Source organism: Thalassophryne amazonica, chromosome 11, assembly GCF_902500255.1.
Source record: "Thalassophryne amazonica chromosome 11, fThaAma1.1, whole genome shotgun sequence".
Lineage (NCBI taxonomy): Eukaryota > Metazoa > Chordata > Actinopteri > Batrachoidiformes > Batrachoididae > Thalassophryne > Thalassophryne amazonica.
In genome coordinates, this window is record NC_047113.1 from 32,500,793 (window position 1) to 32,515,338 (window position 14,546).

At 40.5% G+C, this 14,546-nt stretch overlaps 1 protein-coding gene across 1 annotated transcript in view; it reads left to right on the plus strand.

Annotated features, from left to right (window-relative positions):
* The window catches only part of spock1 (SPARC (osteonectin), cwcv and kazal like domains proteoglycan 1), a 601,282-nt gene that overhangs the window by 301,214 nt on the left and 285,522 nt on the right, over nt 1-14,546 (plus strand). Inside the window, exon 4 of the mRNA XM_034180928.1 lies at nt 3,794-3,802. Within this exon, the coding sequence (XP_034036819.1) occupies nt 3,794-3,802 (9 nt within the window). The remainder of the gene's footprint in view (nt 1-3,793; nt 3,803-14,546) is intronic.

The window sequence follows — 14,546 nt, forward strand, 5'->3', positions numbered from 1 at the left end:
TTTGCTCCGTATGCATCACTCTGCATTTAATCATTAGTGATCGATCTCTGCCCCCCTTCACGGCATGTCTTTTTCCTGGTTTTTTCCCTCAGCCCCAACCAGTCTCAGCAGAAGACTGCCCCTCCCTGAGCCTGGTTCTGCTGGAGGTTTCTTCCTGTTAAAAGGGAGTTTTTCCTTCCCACTGTTGCCAAGTGCTTGCTCATAGGGGGTCGTTTTGACCGTTGGGGTTTTTTATAATTATTGTATGGCCTTGCCTTACAATATGGAGCGCCTTGGGGCAACTGTTTGTTGTGATTTGGCGCTATATAAGAAAAAAGTTGATTGATTGATTGATATATTGTGATGATAATGACACAACTTTATCTCTTTGTAATCATTTTTAAGTGTTTGATTGACATTGGGGCAGTGTTCCAATGGGCTAAATACCTACTTAATGCTTCTGAGATGAGCACACTAAAATATTAATAGTGCTGGGCAAAGAAAGGTCATGTGTGACACTTACGCTGAATAATAAGAGGGTGAATAGTAACACCCTGTGAGTCTTTAGTAAAACCAACTGATAGAAAACACCAGCTTCAGCTGAAGTGCTCTTCTGGACACAACACATGCCATTTTCAGTAAGGGCAACTTGTATTTTTCCCACCAGTATGTTTCTGATCATGGAGCAAAATGAAGTCGACATTAAGCAGATGGCTGAGGAATCCAGATGGTCCAGAAATCAACAACACAACAAACTCATTATTTTGACAAGCGTAAAACCTGCCTGTCATATTCTGATAGTTGGTCTTTTTGAGAACCAACTCCTCATATTTAACATGACCCTTTTGATTACCTTATTTTGGTTGTAAATCATAATGGTAGATAATGTACACATGGCTGGAAGAGTTATTTCAGCCCAGTCTCACACTGTAAATTTGTGATACTGTCACAAAATGTTTGTGCTGGGGTTATCTAACCCTAACCGTATGCATAACCACAACCGTAACCCAAATGCCATATGGTGGGTCAGCAGTTTGACATCATTTGTAATCTATGATTTTGGGATACGATCACAAAATTAGTTTTTCATACAGTCATGAAAATCGATTACATTTTGTGATGTATCACGAATAAAATAGATTAAATCACTTATCGCTATGAGATATGGTTTGTTATTTTTAAAAAGTTCAGTCGTTTGTTTTATACCCACTTACTCTAATATGCATTTTTAAATGTAGTCAGGAACCTAATCCAAGCATCAAATTATTAAATATATAATGCAACCTAATGCCTTTCTATTACTTTTGCGTAATGTCAATAACATATGAACATATGAGATTTCTGACATCCAGCCAATCCGGAACCAGAGCACGTCAATAGTTTTGACGTAATCCTTCAAATTGTATATAATGTGAATCTTGATCCAGGATCCAGATTACCTCCAAAATTCATTGGAGTCTTCCATGTCCTAATATCCATCTGTGGTGCAAATTTGGTAAGAACTTGTAAAGTAGTTTTGATGTAATCCTTCAAAGCATATGTAAGGGCCCTGTCCCACTGGCGTTTAGGAGGATTTGTGCATGAAATGAGGAGACAAAAGCTGAGCGTCCACAACAAAGGTGGGCTGAAATGACAAATGTCCCGGGGTGGATCAGCGAATACATGAGGAAGAAAAGTGGATATAACAGGAACAGAAGCGAAGGCGCGGGGCACAGTGGCCGTGATGCACTCGCTCCATCCGTGCCCACTCTGTCTGCATGTGCGACATACCATTTGCGACTGTGATGTGGCCGTGCTGGGCACGCGTCATATCTGTTTTGCACGCTGTCCCGGTCCGCCGCCAAGCCGCGCCAACCCATCGGTTGCGGATATCAGCGAATGACAGGGGATATGCTGTGCGTTGGTTGTGTATGTCCTGCATATGTCTTCAGTATGTGTTCAGGCAGTGATGCGGATCTCATCCGCAGCCAGGATTTTTGAGCTGCTCAAAAATCCTGGCTGTGGACATGCGTGCCTCTGCGGATGATCACGACATGTTCGGATGGCGGCCGACTCATATAGGAATGTTACACAGTTATTGCGGTTGTTTGGTGGATGTGGGCCACTTTTGTGCGCATTCCATCCGCAAATCCTCCTAAATGCCAGTGGGACAGGGTCCTAAAGTGAAATCTTGATCCAGAATCTGCATTTGGATCCAGATCACCTCCAACATTTAATGGAGTCTTCCATTGCCTAATGTGTACCCATGGTGAAAATTTGGTGAGAATCTGTGAAATAGTTTTGACGTAACCCTTCAAATCCTATGTAATGTGAATCTTGAGCCAGGATCTAGATTACCCCCAAAATTCAGTGGAGTCTAACATGCCCTAATATCGATCTGTGGTGCAAATTTGGTTAGAATCTGTGAAGTAGTTTTGATGTAATCCTTCAAAGTATATATAAGATGAAATCTTGATCCAGAATCTGGATTTGAATCCAGATCACCTCCAAAATTTAATGGAGTCTTCCATGGCCTAATGTGTACCCATGGTGAGAATCTGTGAAGTAGTTTTGATGTAATCCTTCAAAGCCTATTTAAAGTGAAACTTGATACAGAATCCAGATCCAGATCACCTCCAAAATTTAATGGGTTCTTCCATGGCCTAATATGTAACTTGAAAATCTCATCAAAATCCGTCCAGTAGTTTTGACATAATCCTGCTAACAAATAAAAAAACGCAGATCATTTTATTACGTCCTTGGCAGACGTAACAAGATTAGAGAAGAACCTGTCAGGAAGTTGACTTTTACTAAAGAAGTGTCATGATAGACAGAACAATGACAGAAAACTTCATTAACGTCAATCACAAACAATGTTGTGATATTTGTACAATAACTGGACACCCTGATTGCCATACTGGGATTATGATTGTCCTGGAACAAGACTAAGATCCAGGCCATCAATGGATCGTGGCCTCAGCTGTCAGAAGTGTATCTGTACATACTGAAAGTGTTGAATTTGTAGTGAGATGCCCTTATCTTTGGCAGTGACATTCTTGTCTCTTGTTCCGTAACCTTCAAGAGATCAAGAGACACCTGAGAAGAGCTCACTTGAGTAATGAGGGCACTGGACAGAGGAATTTGGCAACACCAATAACTTTACAAGAAAATAAAAGTCCAAGTCTTTTCAATTGTCCTTCAGCCTGTTTTACTGGAATGTTAGGCATTAACCAATAACCAAAGGTGGATGTTTTTGGTACTAGGCTCTTTGGTCGATACTTGGGTAGTACTGGAGTGACTTTGTGTCAAACAAATGATTACTTAGGAAGACTAAGATGAAGAGCCTTAGAAAAGGCATGGGTTGACGTAACAGGATTTCTCCAGCTTACATACAGATGATGATCATAAAACAAAAAGTCTATGTTCTTGTCATCTCTTCATTACTTCTTATGACAGTGACACAAAGTGCGTATGGACCATCTGTTCACGTCTAAACTTTGTGCACCACTGCTTTCTTTGGCTTTCATTATCATCTCTCCTCCTCTTTCTCTCCCACTCCCTTTAAACAGCGACTGTTCTCTGCATAATTTGTCCTCATGTGTTTCAAATTACATGCCACATCAAATAAGGCGATCTCATAAGCCAATCAAATGAGCGCCGTGCATGTGCGTGTGTGTAATGTTAATTCAAATTCCTATGAAATGAATCTTGAGTAGAGTTCAGTGTTTGGAATGAGAAACATGGATGTTGAATAGAGCTTGTAGACGCCATGCACTGTGCCAGTGCCATTGACCTTTCTCTGTCTTTCTCTCTCTCTCTCTGCAATCATTTGAAGGAAGCAGAGGTAAGAGAACTCTTATCCATTGCATTTCCATTTAATTTTATTGTATTTTTTATTTGTATGTTCAGGTGTTGTGTATTAATATAACCCCATGTCACAGAAATGCCTCAGTGACTTATACACACCACAGCCTGCAAGATGCAGTGTTCTTGGACCTTAACATCAGATGACACGTGGATCACAATCATCAAATGGTGCCATTCACTGATAACACTATTCAGAATTCTTACTGTGGGTAAATTGGATAATAAGAAAGCAATCTGTATGTCTGCCAGAACTCATTCCTTCCAATGAAAATCTCTGTATCGTGAATAGTTTGAAGCACACAATACATGTAACAGTTGAGGCCATATATATTTGGACATTGACAAAATCATTGTTGCTGTTGCATCCGCCAAGAACATAATAAAGTCATCGTCATTTATTTATCTGTCTCTGTCTGTCTGTTAGTAAGATTACATCAAAACTACTACACAGATTTTGATGAAATTCTCACCACAGATACATATTAGGCCATGGAAGACCCCATTAAATTTTGGAGGTGATCCGGATTCTGGATCAAGTGTCACCTTATATACAGTAGGCTTTGTAGAATTACTGTTAGCAGGATTATGTCAAAACTACGTGTCAAAACACAGATTTTCACCAAATTTGCACCACAGATACATATTCTTTGTGGCATAGATTCAACAACGTGTTAGAAACAGTCTTCAAAGATGTTGGTCCACACTGACATGATAGCAGTTACCCATTCAACCTGCTTGCCCATTCTCCTGTGACATCAGCAAGACATTTTCATCCACACAACTGCCGCACACTGGATTTCTTCTCTTTTCTGGACCATTCTCTGTAAACCCTAGAGATGGTTGTGTATGAAAATCCCAGTAGATCAGGTATTCTGCCAGCTGGCACCAACAACCATGTTCATAGCCACTTAAATCCCCTTTCTTCCCCATTCTGATGCTTGGTTTGAACTTCAGAAAGTTGTCTTCACCACAGCTAGATGCCTAAATGAAATGAGTTGCTGCTGTGTGATTGGCAAATTAGCTATTTGTGTTGACAAGCAATCGAACAGGTGTACCTAATAAAGTGGCTGATGAGTGTCAATGTTAATCTTTGCATTTATTTTGTTTATTGCATTTTATTTTCACTGATTTTTGCATTCATTTGGCTCTCTAACTGGTTGTGTAGATTGTTTGTGCAGCTGATTGTGTACATATAGAAAGAACGAATGACTGAAATGTTAAAAATAAAGAAAGTCAGCGCTCAGTGAGCATGTTATTAAATGCAATGGCTTTATATTCAGTAAAAAGCTCTTAACGTTAGTCGGTGCTATGCATAAATGACATTTTTGTCAACATCCTAATTTGCGCTTTTACAGCCATAAAGCATAATTTCATAGAGAGCGAGATAACAGCATGGATGTGAAATGAATGAAAAAAGAAAGCATACAGGACATGAATGAAACAAGGACCAAAGGGAGAAACTAATTAGGGTTTTTCTCATTTCCATTAACTCAAATGTTGGCAGCTGTCATTTATGGAACATGGACTAGATGTGTGTTTTTAATTGTCCATTTTGTCAGATTTTTTTTTTTTTTTTTTTTTTTTTTTATGAACTGCTTGAGTTATCACCAGTCTGATTTTCTCCACATTATTTCATAATAAAAGTTGTGAGTGTTCAGTTTAGATCATGCCATTGGCATGGAGTCACTTCCTGCTGACATGGCGGTGTGTGGGCGACACTGGGAAGTGCGTACACAACTGTTGAAAAAGTTGACATCACACTGCTCCCAGAACAAGCTAAATTAATCTATACAAGCTTATTTTCTCTCATACATTGAGTTCCTCATTAGCCAGTCTATTATTAATTAATTAAATAAAAAAATACACAAAGGATCAAAATTATTCCTGTTAAACCATTTTCAATGTGCCCATCCTTTTAGTGTGAAACATTTTGTACTCACTGATGAAATATGAAACAAATTAATAATAATAACAATAACTACAATGTCTATGCCAGGGTACTAGAGAGGAGACTTAGACTATTAATCAAACCTCAGATTCAGGAGGAGCAATGCGGGTTCCATCCTCGTCATGGAACAGTGGACCAGCTCTTCAACCTTGCAGATATTAGAGGGTTTTTTTGGAGTATGACCAACCAGTCTACATGTGTTTTGTGGAATTGGAAAAGCCGTATGACCGTGTCCCCCAGAGTATCCTGTGGGGGGGTGCTGTGGGAGTATGAGGTACCGGATTCCCTGTAATGTGTGATCCTGTTTCTATATGACCAAAGTAGGAACTGTGTCATTACACTAGATTTCAAGGTGTAGTTTGGTGACCTCACAGTTGCATTTTTGCTTTTCCCAGATGATGTGGTTTTATTGGCTTCATCAGGCAGTGACCTCCAATGCACACTGAGCAGGTTTTAGTCCCAGTGAGAAGAGGCTGGGATGAGAATCAGTACCTCCATATCCTCTTTGAGAAAATGGTGGATTGTCCCCTCTGGGTCAATGGAGAGTTAATGCCCCAGTTGGAGGAGTTTCAGTATCTTAGGGTTTTGTTCACAAGTGGGGGTCAATTGGAGCCAGAGATGGATAGACAGATTGTGGCAGCTTTTGAAATATTATGGACATTGTACCAGACCTTTGTGGTGAAGAAGGAGCTCGATTATCTGGCAGGGGCTTTGAGTAGAGCCGCTGCTTTTTCACACTAAAAGGGATCAGTTGAGGTGGTTCAGGCATCTGGTGAGGATGCCCCGAGCTTAAGGAATGTCCAAATATCACAAGAATACCCATAAGTAAAGTGCGGAGCAGAAAAAGGGAAAGGCAATGACAAGGACCATGACAATGACAATGAACCGCCGAGGGACAGCTGAGCAGGAGGGCTTAATTAAATAACTAAGCAGAACAGGTTTCTGTGTAGGCTCTCAGTTGTCCAGGTGGTTTCCATAGTAGAGAAGCTTGAATCTTCGACTGGATTGGGTTGCTTGACGTGAGGACGTTTCGCTTCAAATCACAGAAGCTTCCTCAGCTAAAATTCTTGCTCTGGTAGTCTGACTTCTGTCTTGACTCTTGTAGAGAAGAATAAACCAGAAGCCAACAAAAGCTGGAGTTTTTAACCTAACCAGACCCCTCCTACCGAGAGGCCGACTGCTATAGGCTAGTGACTAAACAATAGCTCTAATTAGCACCTATTGTGCTCTAGTTAGCACTCTCCTAATGATGGGATGGAAGCCTCCTGAGATGGCTCCCTTGACGACTCTCCTGATGATGTGAATGACTCATTACCATGAACAAAAGACTGAAACTGCTTTGACCTGAGTACCCCATTGTAAACAGGGGACAAAGCGTGTCTGAGACCCGCCCCCCGGTTAAGACTGGGTTTCAACTGTTTTACAAAGAATGCTTCCTTGACACCTCTCTCAAACCATTTCTTCTCTCTGGCTAAGATTTTAACTTCCTTGTCCTCAAACATGTGGTTAGTGTCTTTCAGGTGGAGATGAACTGCAGACTGAGGTCCACTGGCGACCTCTCTGCGGTGCTGGTATAGCCTCTTGTTTAAAGGTTGCTTAGTCTCACCTATGTAGTGTTCATTACAGTTTTCCTGACATCTGATACAATACACTACATTGCTCTGTTTGTAACTAGGGATCCTGCCCTTAGGGTGAACTAATTTCTGTCTCAAGGTGTGATAGGCTCCCGAAGGAGGTTTTCCAGGTACGTCCAACCGGGTTGAGGCCTCCAGAGCAGACCCAGGTCACGGTGGAGAGGTTATATTTCCCTGCTGGCTTGGGTACCTCTTTGGATCCCTGGGAAGAGTTACAGGAGTTGGCCAAAGATGGGGAAGTGTGGGTTGAGCTGCTTGCTCTGCTGAGACCATGACCCAGACCCAGATGAGTTGCTAAAAATGAATGCATGAATGAAGCAAGATGTCATGCATTCACATTCAATTTATTATTATACCCTTGGGTAAATTTGGTTTACAGTGAGTGAGTCATCTCATTTTGGAAACACACAGAGCAACATAGAATAAGACAAAATGACAACAGTGCCAAGGCTAAAAGAACAATGAGGATGGCCCCAAGATAAAAAATAAAAAGCAAGAAGAGTTAAAACATCAATAGGTAAAAAGTCTAAAAACATTTCATACCAAGCCAAAGGATAAAAAAATAAAATAAAAATGTGCTGTTCATAAAAGCAAAGTAAAAGAAACTATACAAAAAAATAAATACATCAATTAAAGTTTCTGTCATTTACCAGCACTGATGGCTGCTGGTACACTGATGGTTGCTGTATTTTTCTTCACTTTGAACTTCATTGTGGGCTTGATGCCTTTTGCACTTTTGACCAGCTTCTTTGCAGCCAGATGCAAAAAATTTTTGTCAGGATTTGAAGCAACTAGGGCTCAAGGGAAATGAAGTCAGGGATCAATCCAGCAACCTTTTAGTTTACAAACAACCTGCTCTGACACCATAATCATGGTTGCCAAAGGCTGTATTGTTTTATTAAAAAAAAAATGCTTGTTAAAAGAAAGGCCATTTTCTTTTTGTTATTGAATAACTTCTGATTCTGGCTGAATAAACATAAAAAGGAAGTAAATCACATTTGATGACCCTCCAAAACAAGAATTAGTCTTTCCCAGGCATTTTTACACCCCTGATGGCATTTTCCTTTTATGCCTTTCTTTTTTTTTCAATGGATATCTTTAACATTTTGACATTTGGTCTTGAACTTTGATTTTAATTACTGACCTTTGATCCTGATCTTTGATCTTAATTTTTGGCTTGCAGTCCTAATCCGGATCCTTGTTCATTATCACTTTCATCTAGATTGGTGACCTTTGATGTTGCTCAGTGACCTTTGATCTTTATCGATCATCTTTGTTCACTGATCTTTTTTCCAGATCAATCAATCAATCAATCAACTTTTTTCTTATATAGCGCCAAATCACAACAAACAGTTGCCCCAAGGCGCTCCACATTGCAAGGCAAGGCCATACAATAATTATGAAAAACCCCAACGGTCAAAACGACCCCCTATGAGCAAGCACTTGGCAAGATCATTATATCTTTTTAATCCTGATCTGGCCTTTCCTCCTTTTGCCTATTTTGCTTTGTTCTTAAAATCAGAATCAAAGGAATCAGGATCAAACACTGGATCCTGACCTTGGTTCTTTTTTGCTGAACTGCCGCTTTGGTTTGACCCTGTAATCAGAAGCAATGGAAACAGGATCACACTTACTTACCTTTAATGTTTTAGCAGACCCATCATTCAAATCTGCACTCAAACATAATCAGCTCTTCCTTTACCCACCTCTACAACAAATTTATTTGAATTTCATTCATGTCATTTTAAGACATTCTACTGACTGACAGAACAAAAACATAGTACAGCAGCTAAGCACATAAATTGTTTACTTTTTGCAGAAACCATGAAATTTGGTTATAGAGGTTCTACATGATCAATAGTTCAAGAAAAAAATGGAAATAAAAATGCACTTCCACTTCCATCTTGGCCATTCACCATCTCCCAGCCCCAGTCAGATGACCTTGGGACCAGTGGCTGCAGAACTGAAGACTGGACCCAGATATGTCCTGCCTGATAGGTAGCTCTTAATATGAGTCCCTCAAGGGCAGCTCTTGTTGGTGGAATATTGTCAATGTTCCACAGCATCCTTGAGAACAGTATCATTCTGACTGTGTTCACATCAACATTGTCACTTGTTACATTATAACAAGTATTCAAGTTTCTGGATTCATTTCAGTTGCTCTCTCGACAGTTTTGTTCTATTGCCATCTTCAGTGCCAACAAGCAACCTGAGGATGACAAGAGAACAAAGATGCCTGTAATCTTGGGCCATGCATGTGAGTGAAGTAGCATCACACCCAGTGAATGAGTGAAAAATGGCAAGGCTTTCACCACTGAGCCAACTGCAATTTCATTAACTGGAATGTATATTAAATCTTCTACCTTTCCTTTTCCTAACCACTGAATGAACAGTAAATTAACATTATATTAAATAAATTAAACAAATTAAACTGAGCGATAATTAGCTACTTTGTCTTTAGTCATAGATGGCAGAACTGTGATGATCTTTGTATGGAGAGCAACTTGTGAAAAAATAAAATGAATCAAAAGTGGACCTTTTCGATGGTCAGTGTCAAGTGTGATGTATCTTTAAGTGTGAGTCAGCCAGTGAGTCTTACAGCTATAGGCATTTATCAGCCTTGTACATCACTTTATACAGGCCCCAGTGGTGTTCTTTCCTAGGTCTGTTACTTTTATTTCTAATGCAAAACAAAGGTCTGATTCTTACTGTCAATCCAGTTCATGACCCACTGCCTTAAAGTTAGGGTAGGTAACTGTTCAGAAACACTCGGACCCGGCGCCACGAGGGGGCGTTTGGGGGCGATGCCCCCTCACGTCATCAACCTCGTCCCCTCGGATGTGAGAGTTATCAAAAATAAAAATAAAAAAGAAAGAAAAAGAAATACTGGAAAATATAGCGCCTCGCAGTTTCGCAGATTTTTTTAGTCTAATTTTGCACGCTTTCTTTTTTTTTTTTTTTTACAGCGCATTGTGCTCTGCGTCCTTATCAAGCAGGCCAGTCACGGCACCGCGAAGGGAGAGTACGCACATTGTGTTCTGCGTGTCTGTTTATAAGAATCTTCTCACCCAGAAGAAAAACGAGCGCCAACTACCCATAACTGTTCTTCACTCAGAAAAGACACCTGCAGCAAGGTGTGAGTGGGGAAAAAACGCGACAGCAGCGCGGTGCCAGGACGAAGAGGTGCGATCAGAGGAACTGTGAAATACTGGTCAGTCACTATTAATAATTTCTTATGTGTCCAACCTCGTAGGTTGATCGTTAAAATTAAATTTGTTAGTTCTAAAAGCCATCATAATTATTTATAGGAAAATGTTCTATTTTTATTTCTCAAACAAATGTTTGGGTCTGAAAACAGGTTGGTCTTATTTTTCTACTAAGGTTTGAACTTTGAGTGTTTACACATGAGAGAAAAGTGAGAAAATGTTAATGCCTGTTTGAGAAAAGTGTATAAAGTGTGTATAGTGAGGGGTTTTACAACCTTAAAATGTCTATAATAATTGTAAAAAATAACGCTGTCTAATTCGTGGATTTCGCCTATTGCGGGCTATTTTTAGAACGTAACTCCCGCGATAAACGAGGGGTCACTGTATATCTACATGAAAGGTTTATCTTTGACCCTTTGTGTGACTGTCATGCCCAATTGCACTGTGTTTGTTCTTGTGATGGAGGGCTGTATGTGGGGTTAATCTACTGTCTCGTGTCGTTTCTCAGATCAGTTGTTGGTTTGGTTTTGTGGTATGCAGGAGATCACTTGGCCGAGGGTCTATACGTTCAAATAATAATAAAAAAATACTGTCATCACTCTTTACTCTTAGTCAGTCTCTTACAACGGTTACACAAGCATTCTAGGAGCGCACCCAATCCATTACGCATGCTCAGAGGCACGTACCCTCTGGTGCGCACTTTTTTTTTGGGGGGGCGACCCCGCCCCCTGTGATAAACTCATTGCCCCCTTAATATTTTTTTTTCTGGCGCCAGGCCTGGAAACACTTTTTGTTATATTGGGTGAAATGGTCCATCTATCCTAACAGTAGTCAATACATTATGTATTCAGAAAAAGGAACAAAAACTCAGATGTCTGTAGCAGCTGTAGGATTGATAAAGCTCCAACCAATATAAGCCCCACCGTCCGCTCTCAAAAAAAACAATCAGATGCTTTCATGTCTAGTTCTTCCTGCTCGCATCACCAGGCTCAATGTCCCTCTGTCCCTCGCTCCTCCGTGCGTGCACACTCATCTCGTTTCACCGTAGAAGTTTGGTACAATGGCAGAGGGAATACAGCTGAAACTACCACTTCCACCGGATTGTGCCATGTCAGATTAATCATTTTCTCTACAAATTGAGAAAATGAGGAATGTCTGCGTCAGGTGCACACAGCAGGGGGGCAGAGAGGAGGTGAGAACGCAGAGGAGGATCTGCAGCCAGACTGTGCACTCTGATTTCTCTTCTCGTTTATATTTGTTCTTGTGCAGGGCTGCAGGGCTGGATTTCTGTTATAGTTTATCTTTCTTCCTTTGACCGCGAGCTGCATTCATGTATGCGCACGAACCATCCGTGAGTAAATGTGGAGATGTCTGGAGTTATACTTGATGTGGACATGTCCTGTCTGTGGCAATCAGCCTGTGAGCAGGACTTATGTCCTTTTTTGTCCTTTATTTAACACAATTATGAGAGAGTTTGAGGGGAGAGCGAGGAACTGCCTGCAGCCAGCCAGTTTTTTTTTTTCTTTTAATTGTTCATATGTGCGCGTGAACAAATTGTCCATGAGTGGACTGGAGATGTCTGGACTTTTTACTGGATGTGGACATGTCCTGTCTCTGGCAGTCAGTCTGTGAGCAGGACTTTTATGGACTTTGTTTAAACACAGTTGTGAGAGAATAGTGAGTAGCTGCAGCTAAGCTAGTCCCACAGTCAAATGCATGTTCAAGTTTGTGGGGGCGTGGCTTTGGACGGAGCACTGACGGGGTAGGGGGAGGGGATGGAACCTAGAGGAGGTGCTACTTTCAAATCTTCCTAGTGCTCTTGCTAGCTCTCCAGGACTACCAACTCTAGCTTTAAAGCGTTAAAAAACATGGCGACCATCTTGAAATCCAACATGGCCACCATTTTCCAAACACCTGCGACACCCATGTTGTTTAATAATTCTCAAACGTTTATATGCATATCAAATTCTGTGTTTAGTCATATTTTGGCATCCGTATTTGAAATCAAGATGGTGGCCAGCAGGGGTCAATATTTTATTTTATTTTAAAATAAATATTTTATTTTTTATTTTCTAGCAAGGTCCTTAATAACCTAGTTGCTCCCAGTGTGTACTGAGCGTCTAGTTTGGCAGCAGTCTGACATTGGGGTGAATGAGACATTATTGTAAAGTGCTTTGAGCATCTGATGCAGATGGAAAAGCGCTACATAAATGCAGTCCATTCTATTCCCTTTTTGGGATCCCTATGGTTAGAAGTATTTCTGTGTCAAGTTTTATACTTTCTCCAAAAAAATACCTGACCGATTGTGGTGGAAGCCTTGTCTAGCCACTGTACTAATCAGTGGTGGGCACAGATAACCTAAAAGTTAACTTCATTAACAGATAATCAGATAACTGAAAAGTTATCTTCAATAAAGATAAACCGATAAACGGATAAAGGGATTATCAGAAGATACAGATAACCGATAACTGGTAGTGTTGGCTAGGGGGCGCACGCCGCACGGCCACATTGGATTACACTAATGGCTTAATACTTTTTGAATCTCAGCACTGCAGGCTCTGCTGCTGGGTAAAGGTTAAGTGACAAGCACAAAAGGATGCACAAAAAATAAATAAAACCCCAAACACTCATTTTCATCAAAAGCAGTAAATCACAGTATTAGAAGTCAGTTTATATTAAACCGTTTGTGGAGCTATGGCTCATATTACGTTCACAAAACAAATGCACAAAAATAGACTTTTGAGCTGCTTAGTTACATACTGTTTTTGTCCACAGTGTAACTTCTTTCAGCTTGTTCTCCACCGAGTGTTGCAACAGCGCTTCTGCTTTGACCTGTGAACTGGAAGCTATCTTTTTTTTTTTCCCCTAAGTGTGCACTGATCCCTGCTGGCTTATCGTTGTCACACCAGCCAGCGTTGCTAAGCAGTTGCTATGTAAGACCTCGGCTGTCCGGATGACGTGCAATTTCATCGTCCAACATAGTGAATTTAGCTTAATTTTCTCCCTCTAAAACCCTAAAAAAACAGACCTAGAAAGCTGAAATTTTAATATGTTGTACACACGGAGCTTTCCAAAAAGGTGCAGCATACCGAGATCAGATGATGATCAAGATCAACATGCACATAATAACATGAACAAATGAAATTAAGGAGTACAACATACTGTTTATTAAACAGTTTATTAAACAAATATATCCTCAATTAAGTTCTATGTAACCCAAAATAAATATTAAACAAATTAATCAACTGCAAATAGTGAATTATCCACAAGCCTTTAACTGCAAAATATGAATACTGAAAATATCTCCCTAAACATGAATGTGAGTCTCACAAAATGTGAATATCATTCATAATATATATTTTTTCAGTTTAAGGATTTCAGTTTACGCATCAATTACTGCAAGAAATCTTGATTACAAATCCTATCATGTTTGTTTGGTGGGGGGGGGGGGGGGGGGGGGGGGGGGGGTGAATTCACTGCGGTCAGTGAGGCGGGGAGGCGAGCCCAGGGCGGGTCTTGCTTCTGGTGACAAGCCCGAGCCGCTCTGTTGACAGCAGCAGGCGAAGAGTTTGACTGGGACGGTCCACTTGTCAAACAGTAACGTAGGTGTCAAACTCGGGGAGGACAGAAACCTTCCCTAAGACGCCGCTAATTTTAGAAAAATGTTCACAGATTGTCATAAGTCAAGCGTTATAGAAAAATAAACACTAGTTACTAACCTCAGGAAGTAACGAGCTCCAACCTTACTTTCATCCATATGAGCCGTCCTCGGAGCTGGAAACAATAATATTAATCTGAACGAGCAGTGACTTCTACAAAGTGCAAAAAATGAAAGGAGACACCAGAAAAATAATCAATAAATTCAGGTGTAGTGACAAAATTTGCTGCACACATCATCACTGGTCTCCTGCTGGTTATACTACAGCACTCAGT